The sequence below is a fragment of the Carlito syrichta genome, unplaced genomic scaffold, assembly GCF_000164805.1.
Source record: "Carlito syrichta isolate Samal-C Ts95f unplaced genomic scaffold, Tarsius_syrichta-2.0.1 Scaffold304553, whole genome shotgun sequence".
NCBI lineage: Eukaryota > Metazoa > Chordata > Mammalia > Primates > Tarsiidae > Carlito > Carlito syrichta.
Window position 1 is genome coordinate 1,000,114 of NW_007248649.1, and position 23,755 is coordinate 1,023,868.

General features: G+C 33.0%; 1 protein-coding gene across 3 annotated transcripts in view; it reads right to left on the reverse strand.

Moving 5' to 3' along the window:
- The window catches only part of FBXW7 (F-box and WD repeat domain containing 7), a 90,341-nt gene that overhangs the window by 53,726 nt on the left and 12,860 nt on the right, over nt 1-23,755 (reverse strand). Inside the window, exon 1 of one of the 3 annotated variants that reach the window (XM_021713440.1) lies at nt 6,270-6,609. The exons of the other annotated variants lie outside the window; for them this stretch is intronic. Coding sequence (XP_021569115.1) covers nt 6,270-6,416 — 147 coding nt within the window. The 5' untranslated portion in view covers nt 6,417-6,609. Of the gene's footprint in view, nt 1-6,269; nt 6,610-23,755 lie in introns of those variants that run through there. 3 annotated transcript variants of the gene reach the window in all.

The window sequence follows — 23,755 nt, forward strand, 5'->3', positions numbered from 1 at the left end:
TGGCAGCTGCTCCTGCTAGCACGAGAAGTGCTCTTATAGTAGAGATTATTAATAGCAATATACTTTGGGGGAGGCTGTCACTTCTACTGTAAAGATAACACACTAAAATATAGCAATATAGAAGTATAATCTAATGTGACAAAAACTGAGACATCATAAGAAGATTTGTAGTAAAAATAATAGAATTATACAAGTGGGTCATCATCATCTGTTTGAACAAAAACACAGATCATAACTTTAAAACTATGGGAAAAGTAGATTATAGTATAGGCGATGGGTCTATGCCAAATATTATCACCCATAAGAATAAAAAACAAAAGCATTTTTATCTATTGAGCAATAAATCATTTTTATCTATTTACATATTTCCCATGAGGCTTTAAGTACAAGCATATATCGTTTTCTCAAAATGAAAATTCAGTTGATAGAAAACCTAGAATAATAAACATGAAAGTACAATGATATAGTACCAACTAAGTGAAAGTCCACAACACTTTGCCATGATAAGAATATATGTGCTTATAATATGACTTATCTTCTAACATTAGAACTTCCTCAATCTGGTTTTTAATTGGTACGCTTTTTCCAGAAAATAATTTATTAATACTTATCAAGAATCTAAAGAAGTTCATAACCCTCACCCAATAATTCTACTTCTAGAATTCTATGTATAATGGTGTGGTTAAAGATTTATGTATAAAAATGTTCAAAGCGGGTCACTATCTAAATTAACAACAGTGGAAAACTATGGTACACTGAAATGACAGATTCCACACTTTTGAACAGCTACAGTTATAGGGAAACACTAGCAATGTATTAAAAATAAAGTGCCAGTTTTGTTATTAAAAAATTATATGCTTAAAATAGTTACAGCAGTTTTCTTTTTTTTTTGAGTTGGAGTATCACTCTGTCGCCCAGGCTGGAGTGCAGTGGCACACTCACAGCCACCGCAGCCTCGACCTACTGGGTTCAGACAATCCTTCTGCTTCAGCCTTTCAAGTAGTTGAAACCACAGGTGTGCACTACCATGCCCAGCTTATCTTTGATTTACTAGAGATGAGGTCTCACCAAGTTGTCCAGGCTGGTCTTGAACCCCTGAGCTCAGGCAATCCTCTCACCTCGGCCTCCCAAAGTGGTGGGATTACAGGTTTGAGCCACCACGCCCAGCCTGTAGTTATTTCTAACCAGTGCAATTACTTTTAGGAGATTGTAAAAAATATATATATTTTTTCTACATTTTATATATTGAGCATGTCTTATATTTCCATAAAGAGAAGTAAAGAGTATTAAATATTGGAAGAAAATAAAAATTCAATGTATAGCCATTCAACTCAGAATTTTAAGGATATTAAATTACTAAATCTGGGAGGATAATAAATCCCAAATTTGCTTTACCAACAGAGCTTACATTAGCTCTGTTGGTAAAGCAAGTTTGGGCTTTTTGGATATATACAAATCCTTCATATAAAGGCAAATTTTATTGTAGAATGAACAATTAGCAATTTTATTTTCTGAAACAAAAGCAATACAAGTGTTTAAAAATCCTGGTCAATCTTTGCTGAAAAATTCTAATGGACTGGTCAACAGCCTACTAACGGAGTATAATAGATAAACCATATATATCGTTTAAAGAAACTGAAGATTATACATACATATGCAACAACAAATTAGGTTATGTCTGAATGAGATTAAAATTTTGAATACAGATTTGGTTTGTCTATTATCGCCAATAACTGAACAATTAACAATGAGCCCAACATAGTACTGCTAAGAGAGGTACTATGTTGTTTTTGTCATTGTCAAAAATACTAATTGACAAACTAATGAGAAGGGTTCTGCGTTGCCATCTGAGGATAGGTAATCTGTCACACACCCTGTTCTCAGTTGTTGTCTGACAAACACATATCCTGAGGTCTCATTCCTCAGCTTACAAAAAGACAAGACAAACATGCATAAAATCTGAATACTTTTAGTTTTTTATGACTAATATGACAGTATTTGTACAGTGTTAAATTAACAAGGAAAAAATGTATAAACACAGTAAAACAAATGGCTAGTATCTGCAGCATTAGAAAGTCCTCAGATTAAATACCAGCTTTTATTATTTACAAAAAAAAAAGAAATCGAGAAATTCAACTTGCTTGAGTCTTAGTTTTCTCATGTACTGAATGGAGAAAAAACAACAGTGCTTAACATTTAAACCATTTAATTAGACGAGTTAAAATATTTTGTAAAATAGCTGGAACAGTGCCTAGAACACATAGTAGATTCTTTCAAAATGATAGCAATCATTTATAGCATTATACTAATATTATACATTTAGAAGAGAAATAATAAAAAGCAGTACTTTAAATTCTAATGATTAGATATACAAGCATAAATTTTTCTTCACCTAACTACAAAAGAAAACGAATGAAACTTTTAGGAAAAATAAATGGTTTAAAGCTCCAGTAACCCCAGTCTAAAAACTTATCATAAGCTGAAACTTAGATATATTCTGCCAAAAGCTATATGCAAAGGAAGTTTACTGCAGTACTGTCATAATAGTAAAAACCTGTTTTTCATTGTTTTTGTAAAAATATTTTATTGAAACACAGTCATGTCCATTTAAGTATTTTCTGTGGCTGCTTTTCATGCTACAAAGGTCGAACTGCCAATAGAGACTACATAGTCCACAAAGCCTAAAATATTTACTGGACTTTTGCAGAAAAAAGTTTTGGACCCTTGATTTAAGATATCCCCCAGTGATGACACTACTTAAGATGTGATTGTAATATTTTCTCAAATAACACACAAATATTCTATTTTAATTTTATTTATATTTTTCTCTTAAAGAAAATTATTTTCTTCTCTGTACTTCAATGCATGAAAAGGGAAAAAAATAATTTTAAATATAGGACTGGGAACAGAACTTGATATAGACTATAATCAATACAAGACTATTTTCAAACTACCAAAAATCTCAGTTGTATATTTCACTATTGCTTGATTTCCTGGGTCTCAGATGTACACGTTCTTTCCCTATATCTGCACCCCACCCTTCCCATAAAACTCTATCCCCATTTTTTTAGTCTTGTGTTGCTGATTCCTATATCACACGAAACTCAAGAATACAGGAGACACTCTAAAAGACAGTATTTGTGTATAAACCAACACAGCCATACCTAATATTTATTAAAAAGTCTTATATAAAGCAATAATTGCTGATCATTTCTATCAAAATAGTTACACTGAAGAATAACTTATGGAGAATATTCTAAATGCTTTTAAAAGCTGCAAACGAGTTACAAAATGAGATTTAAGCATTAAAAGTACATTTCCTTCCAACATACTATTACTGATTGTAAAATGCATCATCTTTTCTCTTATCACTAAAAAGGAAAAAAATGTTGCCAGGTAAGCTATGTAGTTCCAACACGATATAACCCTATTTCAGATATGTTTAAAATATGCAAAAATGATGCAACCTATGACTTAAATATAGCATTACCATAATTAGGCATTTCAATTTCAAAGGAAAAATAGTTTTTCAGTTATTTTATAGGTTAAGCAACTTTTTCCTATAGATTGTCTCTTCCCCTACATGACAGTCAGGTTTTTTAAACTTAAAAGTTATATTCTCGAAATTTTCCTAATATCAACAATTACTTGTAGAACTTATTTTTAACAAGTATTCTAGCTGATACTCATGATCTGGAAAGTGAGCAAATATGAACAGGGTATGAGGACTTTAACACTAAAAATATTTTCATTTAAAAGTAATTGATTACTAGCTAGGTTGGTATTTACTTACCATTGTTAGTATTAAATCCAATGCTTATATGTCAGATAAACAACTAGAATAATTTATTTAATAAATTATCTACCATCACGAATATTATACTTAATAGGTAGCTAACTTTCCTGAAAAAATTTGAGGAGATAGAAATTGAAGATACGGTTATGACTACTATTTTTAAAATGTTTTCACTATTTTCAAACTCTTACTATGTTATTTTGTGCAAAACATTAACTTGACTCAGCATCTATGGATGAATTGAATGACAACATTATGTTTTTCAAATTTTAATAGATTAAGACTGAATATACTCTTATAAGAAATAATTATACATTAAATCCAGCTTATTACTTGAAAGAAAATAATGACTTGCAAAATATATAGAAGGCTATTTGCTTTACGTACTTTGTTTCAAGGTGTAAGTAATCTGCTGGAAAGAAACCAAACAATACCTAATGTAAAAGCTACGCAAGATGTACACATAATATCAAAAGTTCTTTTTAAATTTCTAATAGAGAAAAATACATTTTAAAAATGCCAGTACTATTAACTTTACCAAAGAAAACTCATTAAATGACAAAAAAAATGGAAATCAACTTAAAGCTACCTAAATTAATTAGTTGCAAAGAGGAGGGGCAAGGATATAATTTCACAATCCCTCTAACATTTCTAGTAGTCAGAGTCAATGAGTTATGCAATAGTAAATTACTGGCAAGCAAGCAGACTAAAACTGAATGTGTTCATTTTGTTTTTTAAATATCTTCTAAAAAATTTTGTAGTATGAATTTTATTTTTTATATTTAGTTCTGTCATTATAACTGCAAGGCTATAATTTAACATAACATAGTAACCTAGAAAAGTCAGATTGAATAGTGACCCTAGGAAGCCCTTAGGGAAAGTCGTAAAGTTCTCTATTAATTTTTCTTATAAACTCTTTTCCTATGCCTTTTAAACTTAATGTCCATGATGGAAGACAAACCTAGAAAATACACTGTGACATAATGAAGTAATCTCCCAGATTTTGTATTTGTTTATTAAAAACAAAGAATAACAAAATTAACCTGATTATTGTCTTAATTCTTTAATATTAAAAAAGCCTCACACTTCTTTTTCTCAATTTTTATGTTTGGTTATATTGGCATTTCCATTTACAGAAGTAATAAAAGAATAAGTTTAGTAGATATTAGAGGCCTGTGTGTAAAAAGCTTAAATCAGAGCAGTGACCTCATTGAGCAGAAGATATAAAACTGACAAGGAGAAAGAAGACAAAATAAAATAAACACTTTCCAAAAACAGTAAGGAAAAGAAACAAGAAGGTGATGGGAATATCTGTACTCCATTTTCAATGTTTAAATTGTATTATATTTAGCCTCACTCAAAAGTTTTTCAATATGGCTGCCACTTGTTTGGAGAAGGGGAAACTACTCAAAATGAACTAAGCTAATTAGAAAATGAATTTTTATAAAGGTTACTTAAGTCCCAGAAAATAGAATACTCTCTTTACTAAGGAGGAAAAATAATTTTCCAGTGTTATGCAATATTCTATTTGTTTAACTGAATGTTAACTCTTCAGTTAAAAAAAAAGTACAGTATAATTATTATGTGTCAGTTAAAAGTAGAACTTAAAAAAAACAAACACAAAAAGACAGAACCCTAACAAGGCTGATATACATAAACATTCCAAAGAGACAGGAGTTTTTTGTTGTTGTCTTCATGATCATGAACCTTTATTAAATCTAAAGTTATATCACTCTAGTAAATAATTCAAGATGGCAATACCAATTAACTCAGAAAATATAACAAGTTGCTAATATTAACAGAGTCAAAACTTTGCGAGAAAGAGGCGTATGTCACCCTGGAAAATATTCAATAGTGCATAACTTCATTACACATTAACACAAATTCTACAAAATGTTTGTTGGTTCAGGATTGTCTATATATAAACTATATATATAAATTGTAACAGCCACAGAATAACATGCTATTTTTATTTTATATAATAGCAAAAAGTAATGTCCCTAGTAAGTTTGAATTTAAGAAATAGCAATTTAAATTAATACTGCTTAAAGGGTCAAAGAAGTCTATGGACTTGGAATACTCTTTCAGAGAACAAAATACTGTATTTCCCATGTATAAGAAGAACATTACCAGCTTTTTGCTTTTTTTATAAATAAAAACTACAAATTTGAAGTTTTAATACTTGCCAATATACTTCAAGACATATTTTTTTATATTTACCAATTTTAAAAAACTTGTAAGATTCTAATCTCATGAAAAAGAAATAAGGCAAAAGGGTGAACTGGGTAGCCCTGTTATCTAGGCTCTATATCATATTATAGAACTGTCACTTACATAAGTATTCACTGGCTACCCAAAGCAGTGATAGTTTTAGTTACAAATATCAACTGAAATTTGAGTTATTCTTCACTACAGGAAACAGAAGTATTTCATTTAAACAAACATTCATATTTTTCAAATGTGTCTGACTTACCCGTCTTCGACAAAAGGGAAGGCCTTGGGCAATGATGCTAATGCTAAATATCTTCATCACAGTTTGATGTGGTAGAGGCTCCTTTGCACTTTTAAGATCAACAGGAACCAAGCCATGGTTTAGAGTAGCTTTTCCCGGTTTTGACATTTTATAACTCCTCTTGGTTGATGAATACTCTCTACATGCAATATAGGCACATTACTAAAAGCTCTAACCACCAAACTTAAAAATATATATTTAATAATCGTTTTTAAAAGTCTGAGAACCCAAGGCCTGCTGCTTTTGTCTTTCAACCTTCTCCTACCAAATGTCCTGACCTGTCTGAGGCTTGGTGAAGTGCAAACTATCCTAGAATAGCCAGGAATTATAAACTACTGAAGTGAAAGCTCCTGCTCCTGCCAGTCAAACAGCTGGTGAACCTCTCACACAAAGTCAGTAACACGAATACAACCAAAGCAGGCTGTGCCGTAGGGTCCCTTTTAATATTTTTCCAACTAACTAACCTAGGTATTCCCTGGAAAGTGAAAGTAAATTTTTATTTACAAAAATAAAAAGATACAAACATTGTATCTTCTCTTGAATATATACTAAGTCTTTCTTACCCAAATATCAGCATTAATATTTTAGCAATGCTTTGAACTGAGTTTCAAATTTAAGGAAAGAATTTATACAAGCTAAAAAAAAAGTACATATACATACGTTTGTTCAATCTTAGATATATTAGAATAAGCGCTATTTTCAAGTGTTCTTCTTACATGTGCTCTCTTTCCCTATTCCATACATACCATTCATTATCTCATACTAAGACATTAAATACTGTACACTCCAGTTCTCTATAGCCATTAATACCCAGTTCAGATTAATCTTCCTACTGGAGTTTTCTATTTTTTCTTGATTCTGAAAAACTCACTGATTCAGCTTGAAAGAACAATCATGTGACTAAATATATATAAGAAGAGTATTTATGAAGATTTTACAAAAGCTCAATGTGAGAATAGACAGTAGTACTAACAGACAGTAGATAATAAATGTGAACTAGTCATTCACAATGCTCAGTAAACGAGTCTATTTCTTCTTTCAATAGCCAGTCATCTCACTTATTTCTCCTAACTTTCAAGTCTCAAGTTTTTATAGAGGTTTATAATGGGAAGTCAGAATGTGACAGACAAAAATAAGAAAAGAGTATGTCAGAAATAGGTGATTTCTGAAAGAGGGAGGGAGGGAAGCAAGAAGGAAGAGAGGAAGGAGGGAGAAGAGAGAAAACAAGTGCTGGCCACAATGTGGGGCAATCTGAACCCTTGTGCATTGCTGGTGGGAATGTAGCTGCTATGGAAATGGTATGGTGGTTCCTCAAAACATTCAACATAATATTAGCATATGACCCACATTTCCACTCCTGGGTATATATACCCAAAATAATTAAAAGTAGGGACTCAAAATAATTAAAACCAGGGACTTGAACCTGTATAGCCACGTTCAAAGCAGCACTATAAACAATAGCCAAAAGGTAGAAGCAACTCAAGTCTCCATCAATGAACAAATAAACAAAATGTGACATATATATACACACAGAGATATATAAACAACAGAATATGACTCAGTCTTTAAAAAAAAAAGGAAATTCTGACATATACTACAATGTGGATGAACCTTGAAGATATTATGCTAAGTGAAATAAATCAAAGATAAATATTGTACAGTTCACTTATATAAGAAATTTAGAGTACTTTAATTCACAGAGATAGAAAAGTAGAATGGTGGCAACCAGGGGCACAGAGGGAAGGAGAAATGAGAGTTAGTGTTTAATTGGTACAGAATTTCAGCTGGAGAAAATGAAAAAGTTCTGAAGGTGGATAGTGGTAATAGTTGTACAACATTGTGAGTACGCTTTCTGCCAATGAATTGTATACTTAAACATGATTAAAATGTTAAATTTAATGTAATGGATATTTAATCATAATACAAAAGTTTTAAACAAAAAAGTAACCAACTAAAAATAGAATAATCATCACCAAAAAGCCCCAGGTTAGGAGTGAGAAGAGATGGTATGACATTGTGGATCACCTATAAATTGGTAAGGTAGGAAAAAAGTGAGAATGATAGATAAGATGACTGTGTCTACAGCCCCACCAGACTACCTCCTAACCTGCAGAATGATGTCACTAGCTTCACTCTCTAGTCTCAGCATCTCCTCTGATGCTCACTTCATTTCTTAACATGTGACTGAACTTTTGTTTGTACATTATCACCTTGTCATATTTTGTCTTTGTCTCATTAGACAATCCCTTTTGCTAAATAAAGTAACTCCCATGGAATATCCCTCTCCCAGTTACTAACACTATCTATTATGTTAGTATTACAATACAGTTTTATGTAGACCGAAATTCTCAAAATAATTATGTCTCAGTGATATCTTTGAAATCAATTAATCCACCCCATTTCTTTAAACCACATAAAAATATAATTTTAATAATGTGAGACCTCCAATGCAAAAAAAACAGAAGAGAATACTAATACATTCTATAAGCTTCACATATTCATTTTGCACCAAAAAATGAATCAAATAGATCAGCTCCAAATTTTACTTTCACTAAATTTATTGGTTAATAAAGATAGCATATTGGACATTACAGTTTTTCACTTTCATATTTAAAAGCCCTCCTAGCTTGGGCAACATAGCAAAACCTCATCTTTACTCCCTCAAAAATAAATTAATTAAAAATAAAAAATAAAATCAGCTGGGCATGGTGGTGTGCTGCTGTAGTCCCCGCAACTCAGGATGCTGAGGTAGAAGGATCACCTGAGCCCAGGAGGTAGAGGCTGCTGTGACCCGTGATCCTCGTGGTCATGCCACTGCACTCCATACTGGAAAACAGAGTGAGACCCCGACTCAAAAAAAAATTAAAATTAAAATCAAGAGTTCTCATTCTCCAGTTTCTAAGTCATTATGAAAAAACCTGACTTTTTAACTTCAAGAAATTACTTACAGTGATAACAGAAACAAAACAGAAGTGAAAATAATTAAGGCTATTTACATACTAAATGTATTTTACATTAGATACCAAGTTTTGGTAAGTACAAAGTGGTGATAATCCAATCCAACTCTTTTGTAAACAGTAAAGAGCTGCCCTCAACTGGATAGTTCAGAGTATTGCAACTCCAGCAAACCAAACATTAAATTGAATTATGTGTTTGTAACAATATATTTTTGTGAAGAAGAGACATTATTAGTGACTGAGCAAAATGATTATTAATTTCCAAATGTATGTACCAGAAATTTCACCTTGAAGTAACAGTATTTCTTTTTTTTTTTAAGTAACACTATTTCTAAAGCAATATTCTCAATCAGCAGAGAAGTATGCCAAACACCAAATCTCCAAATACAGAAGAAAACTCTAATCAGTGAGGGTAATAATAAAGAATGTATACAAGAACCCCAACTGTTAATACTCTAAAATGTAGCTTGTTCCATGTGTTCAAGAAAAGGTAAAACCTGAGTCTCAATTCCACTTTTAAAAGCATTTATATTTTTAAAAGCATTTATAATTCTCTTAATTATGACCATCTCTACCAAAATTGAGACTCTTAAAAATAAACAAGTTCTTTTTAAGATGATACCGCAAATATTAAAGTAGTGTAACAAAGTAAGTAGGAGCATAGGCTCCAGAGCCAAACTGCCTTAGTTTAAATCCTGCCTCTAACAGGTATGACCGTAAACCAATGCCTCAATTTTACCTATGTAGTACCTGTGTGTGGATTATGTGGGTTGATTTAAGCCTACAGAATAATGTCTCACATCTAGTGAGTGTGGAAATACTGGTAAACTGCCATTATGATTAATTAATATTGTTATTATTATTGGGATTTAAAATTCACATAGAGCTCTGTAGATTACATTTCTATTTTTAAAATCATTAGGAAAGCAGTCAGAGATTCTAAAATCCATCTATCATAACTTTGAAGTAGAATCTTAAGACATGGTATCTATAAATTGCAAAAAGACTTCCATAATTCTGTTAAAATTTTCACCTAAAATGAAGCTGCAGTATCTTAGTAGTGTCTTTGCAGTTTAAGATTCCAACATCACTGACTATCCAAGAAGAGCTCAACAGTAGGGAACTTGTGTTAAAGAGAAGGTCTTTATGTAAGGTAATTTATTTTGCGCACTTATCACTTTCCAATATTTTTCTTCTAAAAGTTTGCATTGGAAACGATTATATATAAATGTTACATATAACAAAATGCCACCAATATTGGTAAAAAGCATTACAGTCCCAAGCACTCCAACTCTTTTGTAACAATAACAAAAAATACCATTACAGAAATTTATTCTGAATTTCCATCTTCTCTTTCATTACTACACAAAAGGTTAGGATTTAACTGCTCTTGACCAAAGACCACAGCATATGAGTAGCACAAATATTTTCCATTTTGCATAAATTATTCCTGAAATCAGATAAAACAAATCACTTGTAAGAAACAAGTTTACCAATAAGTTCAAATTACTTTTAGCAGGGGAGGACCCAAAAATCCCTGGAATTATCTTTTGAAGAGTGAGCCCCTTGTAGTACACTTGGAATATGTTCCTCCAGATCAAATGGTTAACCAAAATTTTATCTGTAAGTTTTGAGAAGGATGCATCACAATTTGTGCAAGAAATGTCCTGAGTTGTGCCAAACAGCTGACTGGTTCTTCCATCATGACAATACACCTGCCCAAAGTGCACTGAGTGTTCAGTAGTTTTTGATCAAACAAGGCATGACCACCATGTCCTACCACCCCTATTCACCCAATCTCATCCCAAGTGACTTTTTATTGTTTCCCCGGATGAAAGAAGTCCTCAAAAGAAAACGTTTTGCCCATGTGGAAGAGGTGAAACAAAAAACAGCAGACGCACTAAAAGGCATACAAATTGACAAGTTCAAAAACTGTTTTGAGCAGTGGAAAAAGTGTCTCAATAGGTGTACTGCATCAAACAGAGTACTTTGAAGGTGACTGAAGTTCAAGCATGTAAGAATAAGCATACAATTTTTTAAATGAATAAATTCCTGGGTTTTTGGGAGATCCTCCTTATATACCAAGAGTTTTCAAAGTCTTGTCTCAAAATTTTTGACATGAATATAAATATAAGCCATTTAAACTAAATGTTACTTACTGCTTTTAAGAATTTAAGCAAATGACTTTCTTTTTTGTAGAAACAGGAAAGTCCAGATGCTAAAAACTATGCTACGACTAAAGAGATCAAGCATACTTATTCTCAGGTACAGAGTAAGCCAGATTATTTTCTGCGAATCATTTTTCAGTCTTTCCTAACACCTTAGAATGTATTTCCCTACCAAGTAATTCATGTGAGATGATAAAACAATTTAAACAGAGGAAAACAGTCATAAATCAAAAAATTAAGTTCTCTGCTTAATAATAAATGAACTATCAAGTTTATGTTAATAACTGTTTAAAAATCCAGCAAACAATACATCATTACTTTAAATGTAGAAACACATATATATTAGATTTAGCATGAAAGAAAAATTTAAACATATGGTATATTTTTTAAAGTTTTAGTGTTCATAAAAGACATAACTCAAATGAACAAATGTTTTCTAAAATTAATATCACATTTAAAATGACTTCTAAAAATATTCTAAAAGACATTTACATGCCCAAAGTGCTAAGAAACATTGTAACTTCCAATTATAATATATTTGAGACATTATACGCATGTAAACATTTAATAAGTCACAACAAGTTAGTGTTTTCCCCTCCTAATTTTCTTTATCTGGGTACCAAGGATAGTCCCTAACTACTTAAGAGAAATAAGTTTGAGTTCTGAAACAGCACCTACAGTACATACAAGCATTATAACCATGTAAACTGGTAACTGGACATTTGCAAAATAAAAGAACTACACACACACACACACACACACATACACACACACACACACACGTACACAGATATGTATGTAACACTTTCAAAATAAAAATGCAAGAATACTATTGTAACTACTTTGATTTATATAGTAAAAAGACTGACTGCCAGACATTTAGACTGTTTCAAATTCTAGTTATTTCCAAACAACTGGTTAAATATGAGCTGTAAAGCAAAAAGTAAAATACAGAAAGCCAACCTAAACATGTGCTAATACATGAAAAATTTAAAGGTGATAAAACTACCCCAGTAAACAAGAACTCCAAGATTCAATAATCTAACTATTAATTTATTTATACCTAAATTATTATTTGGCTAAACTGTTGTCTTAGCCAATTTTCGTCATCTAGGTACCCAGAGTTGACACTCCATGTAAGCTCATGAGTATACACAGAATACTGGGTGAATTTTAAGTTATAATTTCAGCTAACTAACCGGTAACTTTAAGCAAGTTTCTTAACTTGCCTCAGACTTCAAATTTCTACAATGAGGAGAAAGAACCAGATGATTGTAATTGAAAATAACAATCATCTTTGCAGATTTAAGAGTCTACTACAGCTCTAACAGCATCAAGTATACAGCTTTCTTGTAATGTGTTGGATTGTCAATTTATTGGGTCTTCCTTTATTATAGTTTAGTGAATAGTATAGTTACAATTTATAAAATATATTTGGGCTGGGCACGGTGGTTCATGCCTGTGATTCCAGCACTTTGGTAGGCTGAGGCAGGAGGATTCCTTGAGCCCAGGAATTTGAGACCAGCTTGAACAACATAGTGAGACCTCATCTCTACAAACAAATAAAAAAAACTAGCCAGGCCCAGTGGTAGATGTCTGTAGTACCAGCTATTTGGAAGCTGAGTCAAAAGGATCACTTGAAACAGGAATCAAGACTGGTGAGCCGTGATCATGCCACTGCATTCCAGTCTGGGTGACAGAGTGAGACCCCGACTCAAAAGAAATTATTATATGTATATATATCAAAACAAAATTCATTACACTTTATTTGTATATTATTTTCTAAGAACTGGCATCTAAGGCCTGTGCTGTATGTAGTTGTGTTATGTAATGATAAGAAAACATTTTTATTGGAAAGAAGGTACAGGCATAATCATTTTTTAAAAACAGGATTAAAAAGGTAAAGTTCAGAAAATAACCTTAGGATTTTTCTGATTCCATATTATACTACAATAACGTGTGTGTGTGTGTGTGTGTGTGTGTGTGTGTGTGTGATTTTCTTCTCTTCTCCTACTTACTACATTGGCCTAAACAATGACATAAAGAGTGTGTCTGACTTTTTTTTTTTTAGTTAGAGTCTCACTCTGCCACCCAGCCGGAGTGCAGTGGCACGCTCACAGCCACCGCAGCCTTGACCTGCTGGGCTCAGGGGATCCTTCTGCCTCAGTCTTCCAAGTAGCAGGAACTATAGGCATGCGCCACCACGCCTGGCTAATTTTTGATTTATTGTAGAGACGAGTGCCTCCCAAAGTGCTGGAATTATAGGCGTGAGCCACCACGCCCAGCATATTTAACTTTTTAAAAATGAGTCAACTTTGGATTTTATTCCTATTATTTGTGGTTTATTTTAAAATAATACTTTCTCTCATTCTTTCACTAAGCATGTTTTAAAATATTAGCAATAAAACACAATCGAACTTCAGATTGAATTTTGTAAGTATTTCAAAAATGCTCAGTATGAAGTCCTCAATGACTATAACATAACTTGCCTCATGATTAAGTTTAACTCTTACAATCTGAGCTGGGTTACCCTAGTTGTTAAATTTGCCTTACACAGCTGCTCACCAAGAATTTAGTTGATGATTATTATAGTTATACCTTTAAGTCAAGTATGACAAGAATGACACAGTAATTACAGGTATTTCAGTCATGCAAAAGCCTCATGTGATGAGTGACTTAAAGCAGCCTAAATTTTCCATAATTCTCAAAATAAAATTTAAGCGTAAGCAAGACAATAACTTCCTTAATATCAGTTTTTAAGGTCCGTCTTTTAAATTACTATTATAAAAAGTTTAAACATAAACAGTCCATCAGCTTTTCAGTTAAAATACATTAAATATTACTAATTAATCACTTACTTCTATAAAAATCCTACAAAGTGTCACAGGCCATGGTGTCATAATACTAATATTAATACTAAAGTTAGGACTAGAGGCTTAATTACTTTAAAGCACGATAAGTAAGGTAGTTGGTTTTGCTATACTACACAGCTTTAAAAAATTAAACTAAAATATAATGCAGAAAGCACACGAAACTGACAGTTAAACACATTATATCCTATGAAAAATAAAAAGCTAGCTGGGCTCGGTGGCTCAGCCTGTAATCCCGCGCTTTGGGAAGCTGAGGCGAGTGGATTGCCTGAGCCCGCGGGTTGGAGACCCGCCTGAACAACTTGGCGAGACCTCATCTCTACAATAAATCAACAAAAAATTAGCCAGGTGTGGTAGCACGCGCTTGTAGTTCCAGCTACTTGGAAGGCTGAGACGGAAGGATCGCTGGAGCCCAGCAGGTCGAAGCTGCAGTGGCTGGGAGCGGGCACTGCACTCCAGTCTGGGCAACAGAGTGAGACTCCAACTCAAAAAAAAACAAAAAGAAAGAAAAATAAAAATAAAAAGCTAAGCTTGTGGAAATGTAAATTATCTGACAGAGTGCTGACAATTTAAGCAACTAGAATAGTAAGAAAACAATTGTTTTCTACACTGTTGAATTTCTGATGCAGTTATAAATATAAATCAATCATTTTGAGTGAGACAAACACAGCACCACAACTTTACTTATGTAATTTTCAGTAACATGCTACAAAAGCATGTGGGATTTATGATATTCACTGAAAGTACTTCAGCATAGAATTTAAGTACAGGATTACCTACTTTAAAAAAATACTTGAAGTATAGGACTAAGCTACAGAAAATACATTTTTGGGATCTCATTTTTCGATGGGCTAGACAGTTACACCACTGGCCTTTTGCAATGTCAAATTTATATATTCAACAAAAATATACTGTCTGGTAAACATTAATGTTAATTATGCAGTTGAAGTTTAAATTAAACTGAAAGTCTAAATTTTCATTTTTTCCAATAAGCAAAGGGTTAACTAGATATCAAGAAAGATTAAAAACAAAGAAACAGAACTCAATCCTTATAATTCTTGAGTATGCCTAAAACAGAAAAATCTTGAGATAAAGGAAGAAGAGGTCTAGCAATGCTGAGAGACTCTCAGAGATCAGCAGGAGATATAAAGTTAACAGAAACAAGATTTAGAAAATACATATGTATTATTTCAGATTGAGACAACGATGTGGGGAAAAGATTAAACATTGACAGAGGTGCTAGTAGATAATGCTTTATTTCACTTTATCACCACGACAAGACAGTGAGGTATCACTGTCCTACTTTCTAAAGACCAGGAAATTGAGGGCCAAAAGGTACAAATATGCCCAAGGTAACACAGTTGCCAAGAAGCAGAGTTTAGATTTTTAATCCTAGTATATCTAATTCCTAAACTTGTGCTTTGTAACAGAACATCAGTCCTATTCTACAGAACGTTATGTCCTAACCTATTTGTGTTAACTTTCTTAGTTGTTTGGAAACTTACTTCTTCTTCTATGTTTCCTATATGTAAGTTAGCCAGATAAGTGAGTTCTAGATAACTAAAAAACATATAAGATATTTACATATTACACAGGTGGTCTGATTTGGTGAGTCAGATTTTTTAATGAAATCCAAATAAAGAAACAAGTAGAAATAAGATCAAGGGTATTATGACCTCCTTTAGCAAATCTCTACTAGCAAAATCTAGTATTCTCAAAAATGGTCATAACAATGTCCCCCATCTTGCAAGTTCTTCTTGCAATGTGACTCTGACACTGCTTCCATTGAGAGGTAGAGGCCATGCCCCCTTTTCTTAATAACTAGCCAGACTTTTGTGACTGTACCACTAGAGATGGTACAGTGACATCATGTGACTTGTGTAGGCTAAATCATAAAAAGGAGACCCAGCATCCACCTTGCTTGCTAGAACACTCACCGGTAGCCCTGATGTGCTGGTTAAGTAGTCCAGTTGTCCCGAAGCCACCACATCCTGAGGAAGCCCAGATTAGCTGAGGTAAAAAGACCACATTATATGGAGAAGTTCTGAGACAACATGAAAAAAGAGACTCCTAGTCAGCCCCTAGTTATTCTAGACCCCTATGACTGCTGCTGTAGTCACAATCTGACTACAACCATGAATTAGCAACAACCAGGTCAGCACTCCCCAAATTCCTAACCTACAGAAACAATGAGAAATAATAACATAACTGTCTGTTATAATCCAGAAAATTTTGCAGGTGATTTGTTAGGTGGCAACAGATAACCGAAACATGCAAATCAAGGAGCTCCGAGAACATTGGTTTATTTTTGTAATATGATATACAGTCATCCTAGTGAAATGTTAATTTCAAAATTTAACAAAATAAAAAGGACAACAGATGATCCAGAAGGAAAATGTGAATGGTTATTAGAATGGTAAAATTTTGGGTGTCAATTTCCCACCTTGATAAAACCCTGTGAAAGTGAAACATTTAGCAAGTCTGTGGCTTTCTGCATAATAAAATTCCAAAAAATGTTACATATTACTTTGGCTTGGATTAACATTCAAAGTAGTTTAATCTATGACAAAGAAAGGAAATATCAACTTACTTTTGGATTACCTATAGCCAAGTTTTTGTCTATGGTACAAGCAAATAAAAATGACTAGAGGAGTGGACAGGTAAAACAAAAGTGAAGCAGGTCAGGCTTAAGACATGGAAAGCCCATTTAAAAGGTACAACTGATTGTCATCATGCAAGCACATGGCCCAGTAAGGCCAGACATTCCATATTTTCAAAAGAAGGTGAAAAAAAAATCAATAGTTTTATGTGAATTCTCCAGCTTTTCAAATATTAGCAATAAATTTAAATGTGCTTGAAAAAATACTGTTTTGGTCAGGCATAGAGGCTCATGTCTGTAATCCTAGCACTCTGGAAGGTTGAGGGAGGAGGACTGCCTGAGGCTAGGAGTTCAAGTCCAGCTTGGACAACACAGTGAAACTCTGACTCTAAAAAATAAATTAAAAACAAAAGCTTTTCAATGGGAGGCTATCATGATGAAAAAAAAAAAGATTAAAAAAGAAGATTTAAAAAATACTTATGAGACAACACTTTGTAGGAGTAAAGCAGCACAAAAATATAATAAAAGTAAAATATAAGATTAGTGATATGAGTTAGATATAAGACACGTACCAGTTAGAAATAGAGAATAAAGATTCTGTCCTAAAGTTTTATCTTCTTTCCTATACCAAGTAACAAAGTGAAGTGATAATGAGAAATAAATCCCAAAACTAAAACTTTAAGTGACAAATACCAGGTACAAATATAGATGTACCTAAGCATATTTAAAATTTTCACTCATTAATCTCTAAGACAGATGGCAGCATATTAGTAAGGCACAAATAATTTATTCTAGAAAATTAAATTTATAAAGTAGATATATAGAACCAACATCTGTACCTAAGCAAATGAGTAACTCTTAACACTTCCAAAATTCACCAGTACTTTCTTCACACTTCTATTTCTCATTTGCAACTGATTTCAACAACCAGAAACTACCATTTAAGACCATCCAGAAACACAGAAAATTTAAGAATTTTAACTTTGAAAGTAAAGCATCTCCTGAAAGTAATTACTATTTCTAAAGCAGAAAAGTTACCTTTAATAACCGCATCAATTAAAAAAAAAAAAATCACCTGACAGAAGGACATGGTACACCTGAATAAAGTAGACCCTTTTTTATGGGGAAAAAGTACACACAAAAAATTATAAATAATTTTACACCCTGATCTATGAAACAATCATCATTCTTCTGTTTACATATCATATAATCAGAAGTTAAAGTTTACATGCAAGATGCTATCCTGACAACAACACTTATTATTAGGAGGAATCAAATTAATATTATGTATCAGAAACAGCTAGTAGCTATATCAACAATTTACAAAATGTGTTCTCTAAAGTGTCTTCTGGGCAGACCCAGTGGCTCAAGCCTATAATTCCAGCACTTTAGGAGGCTGAGGTGAAAGGACTGCTTGAGCCCAGGAGTTTGAGACCAGCCTGGGCAACCTATCAAGAGCTCATTTCTATAAAAAAAATTTAAAAAAAATTAGCTGGGCATGGTACTGCACGGCTGTAGTTTCAGTTACTTGGGAGGCTGAGGTTGAAGGATTGCCTGAGCCCAGGTAATTAAGGCTTCAGTGAATCCAGATTATACCACTGCACTCCAGCCTGTGTAATATGAGACGATGACTTAAAAAAAAAAAAAAAACCAAACAAAGATAATTTCAACTACTATTCCATTCAGATTGCTTTCATTTGTTTGTAATCATTTCTTCACTGTAATTCTAGAATTTCTACAGAAATGCCATAATGCCATAGAGAATCTTCACTTGCATTTATTTCAGTACCAGCTATTCAGTTCCAGAACAGTCAAGTATCATTAAAAAATAAAACTTGCATTTTCATCTATTCTAAACGTTTTCACCTGAGTACTCAAAGCTCCAAGGTTAGTAAAATGAACTTTTAGATTCTTTTTCAAATTCCTTCTAGGTTCAGCATTAACAACTAAATAATAAAATAATACTTGTCGGGGAAGCAAGAGTGCTTCTTAGCGCTAACAAAATCTGTAATATCAAACAATTTATGCTAACAGCCATAAGACTTTAGGCAAAAGTCAGTGGAATAACTTCAACTTACCCAGGAGAGTATCTTTGGAACTAAAAATATTTTGCGTGAGGGGGAGGAGTGAGGCGGCACACTTCATCAATAAGTGTACCTGACCTCAAACCAGGTGAAGTGGGGACCAAAGTGAGGCCAAAACTTTATCTGTACAACAACCATTGGTGTATCTAACGACAAATTGTACCCCACACCTTTACAATTTAAAAAAAATGCATAGCATACCATCTAGCCTGAACTAGTTAGTTTAGTTAGTTTTATTACAGACTTGTAATATTACAAACAATTAACCTTATGAAATAACAATAGTTAAGTACTTACGTATCTGCCTGTCATTGTCCTGAGTACCTCACATATATTACCTCATTGAATCCTCTCAATATTAAGTGGTAGATACTACTACCATCCTTACAATAACTCCATAAGGTTAACAGTTCATGCAAGGTCAAAATGCCATGAAGTGACAGAGCTAGTATGTGAAAACACCAGTCTGACTTCAGATATCACACTCTCTACCACTATTCCTGAGCATTAATGCATTTGTTATAGATACTCTATTGAGGACATTATCTACTGAGTCACTCAGGAAGCTCTATGTAGGAAACTATTTTTATATAATATTAGGAAAGTTAAGTGTGAGACACATACTTTCTCTTCGTCAGAGAGAACTCAGTACACTATCATCTTAATTTTATCACAAGGAAGCAGATAGATCAAATTGCAGCCAATGTTTTGCAAACTTTAATTTACATGAGAATCATGTGAGCACTTATTAAAAACGTACATCTTGACCTTGGAGTTTTAGATAAATAGTTCTGCAGTGTAACCAAGAAATCTGTATTTTTAATAAGTACTCCAGATGTTAGCTAGTAGCTATAACAACAACTTACAAAATGTATCCAGAGTCATATTTTGAAAAAATATGGGTGGAGACTTGCAGGAGTAGCCAACCTGCATTCTATTACCAGTTTTCCCCAACTCATCATAACTCGTTTCTTATCTATTCTCATGACCTTGTCCTCATATTCTACTCCAGTATTGTACCTCATTCTGATTTTCATGTACACTTTATCACTGTATTGTACATGTTTCTCCTACATATAGAACACCTCAAATTCCTTCTGAAAATATATATTTTCATATACATATATAGATTTATTTTAAAGAAGTTATTTCATTTCGCTGTTTAACATCTAAAACCAATATACCAAATTCATAAGGAAAAGGGTCCTGACATTACTGGTTAAGGCATAAGAAATAAAACTATCAGTTAGAGATACCATTTAGCAATGACTTTAAATTGAAAAGAAGTTCATCAGTATTCAAGACTGACTTCTCAGCAAAATTTACAACTAAAGATAAAAGTTTTGTCACTCCATTATAGCAACTAATTTGAGGAAGTAACTTAAGATCTTAAAATTGACAAATCAAAGGAAGAGAGACTTGAGGGATAATTTAAGTCTTTAAATGTATCATTGCTCCTCCTCTCTCATGATCCTCTTTCATTTTCTCCTTTAAGTAGTATAAACAATGTGTTTCCCCTGAGTTCATCATACTAATCTTCCTTCTCAAAAAGGGAACGTAAACAGTAGCTAACAAGAAATGTCTTTATTTCTCCCCAAAAATAATACAGAAATGAATAATGAGAAGTGCTCTCTAAAGCGTATTGGAGGAAGAAATAAAAATTTAACCAAGGCTCTGCTTAGATCTTGAGCTTTCTCTCTAGAAGCTATCAAAGATCCAGTAGTACTCCATAAGTTGTATGTAGCTCAAAGTCAGTTTTTTGGAGTCAGCCAAATGTTTTTCTTTTTTTAAATGAATATTAACATTTTTTAGTGGGCATATCTTATGTAGTTTATAAGAGCCTGAACAGTCTTACTGGTTGTTCATGACTCCTTTCACACATTCACACTACCTATTCAAGCCCTGTAGGTTATATCTCTCATTTCTTTGCCTTAAGCAACCAAAAGAAATTAAGGAAGACTGAATCGACTATTCAGTCTCTACCTTAGGATGATCGGGTGGTTAGACTCCACAATATTACCTTCTATGCTATCACAAGAGAAGAGATCATTCTTTCTCATGTATATGCTGAGAAAGCCCAGAACAACTAACAACGAGAGGCCTTTAGTTCTGATGCATTTCTGTGCAGACAACCTGTCAGTTTTTCAAAAGATATACTCATATTCTCAAAGCACAGTTAAGTCTGCATACATGTGCACATTTATCCCAACATTCACTCTTTTATCAATTTTGTTGTTACTAAACAGTAAAATGAAGATAAGGTAGTTGCTTATTAATAAGACAAAAGCAAAAACAAAAATCCTTGGTATCCTACATATTATATGATAATGCACATAACTACTCCCAGTATTGATTCCAAATTCTGAACAAGACAAGGTGTACTAAAACACAAAGTAGACAGACAAGCACATACTAAATATATTTAAATACATGAAAAGCAGTTCTAACACAGCAGTAAGGGACTATACAGCCCTCTAGTGTTCAACGAAGATACATATAAGTTCTTAAGTAACTAAGTACTTCTGATATAGCATTTCAAAGTAAAAAATAATACTTTCTCTAATGTACTAAGTAGTATCTTAAACATACTAATCTATGACTTCTACAAAAATCTAAATATTTTATCTGCTCAGTGGTTTTACATCTTTATGCTTTCTTTTGAACTACTATTCACATTTAGAATATTCAGTAAAAAAATTCTGAAGTTTTTCCCATTAAAAAAAAAAATCCCAATACTAAATGAAAAGAACAAAAGCATTTCTCAGTTAAGAACTAAACAAGAGCAACCCTTTCAGGTCCCCTCCGACTGTGGGAGCTTTTCTGTCCTCTCAATAAATCCTGCTTTCTAAAAAAAAAAAAAAGAAGAACTAAACAATAGTGAATCTAAGAAAAATTTCAAAGAAACAAAAATATAATAATAGAATCATGTCTACAAATAAGTACTCTAACCTAAATTCCCTAACCATATTTTCTTTTCTCTGTATTCTATGTCTATGATTCATTCAACTCGATTCTCTTTATCATGTTAATTTATAGACAGTAGAGATTAGTTATAGCAAGCAAAGAGATTAAATACATGAAATGATATCCCTCAGAGGAGAGGCCAAAGACAGGACTGAAATTTTTTAAGGCAAGAGTCAAAGTATAAAAACTAGACCCATAAACAGAAAAATATCTTATTAATAAGATTGTAATCACTGGCCAAATGATTTAAAAATTGGTATCACTGCTGAAATTAAAGTTGGTAAAACAATTACAAAAGGGACCTAAATTGTTACAGTTTTTAAAAAAATATATTGATATATATTTACATTTACTATTAATATATTGGGGCTGGGGGAGGGTGGGAACTGATGAAAGAGTAAGATATAAATTTTACCCCCAATTTTGTCATTCACTTGCTGTACCTTAAGCAATTAGGCACAGTGGCTCCAAGTTAAAACTTCAGAAACTAGAGGGGGACCTTGTAAGATCCTGTAGTTGGCATCAACATCAATCCTTCACTTATCAAAACAGCAACAGAACATTGCTTATGGGATAGGAACTCCGCATACTAACAGCCAAAGTACCACTTAGCCATCACGAAACCATTCAGAAACAGTATTTAAAAAAGAAAATTTACAACAAACTTGCCCAATATAAATCCATTTAGATATATATTAAGTACTCAAATAATCTCTGTTACCTAGAGAGGCTCTATGTTTTTTTGTAAAAGTTTTCTTCCTCTACTCAAAAGTTTTCATTCCTTACTTGGAATTGCCTTAAGTATTTTCCTTTCTTTGTATCCTCTCACCATCATCTAATTCCCACCTACCCTTAAGATTTCAGCCTTGCTTTTGCTTCCTCATTGAAAATACCACTGATTTAGTTATTTGGATAATGGATAAATATTCATTAAGAACTACAAAACTCATCAGTGAAGATGCTAAAAGACATAATCTGGATACAAAGTAATCTTAGTAAGGAGAAACTTGGTAAACGAGGAACCAAAATGGAAACTGAGTGAAAATGTAGGCGCAATAACAAATAACAGACTATCTAATAGGGAAATATTTAAAGTCTTATACATAGGTTCAAAAACCTGTAAGAGTTCACATTAAGTGAAACAGGATTAAATCATATCACGTTACTAAAAATATATAATAAAGATTTTGTTTTCTGAAATTTCAAATTTTAAGCATTTCTGTATGCAAAGTGCTAAGTTTTAGCAGCAGAATCTTAGAAGAGAATATTATCTGTCAATAATCTTTTTTTTTTTTTTGAGTCGGAGTCTCACTCTGTCACCCAGACTGGAGTGCAGTGGCTGCTCCCAGCCACCGCAGCCTCGACCTGCTGGGCTCCGGTGATCCTTCCGCCTCAGCCTTCCGAGTAGCCGGAATTACAGGCATGCGCTACCACGCCTGGCTGATTTTTTTATTTATTGTAGAGATGAGGTCTCACTGCCCAGGCGGGTCTCGAACCCGTGGGCTCAGGCAATCCACTCACCTCAGCCTCCAAAAGGTGTGGGATTACAGGCTGAGCCATCGAGCCCGGCTGTCAATAATCTTAATATATACAAATCGATTATGCAGAATACAAGGTAAATACTCAAGGTGACTTTTTCTATATCCTAGCCAAAAAAAGAAAAAATTTGAAATGAGAAACACAATATCATTTATATTAGCACTCCAAAAATGAAATATTTAGGTATGAATCAAACAAAATATGTACAAGAGCTATATGAGGAAAACTATTAAAATTCTAATTAAAATTATCAAAGAACTAAATGA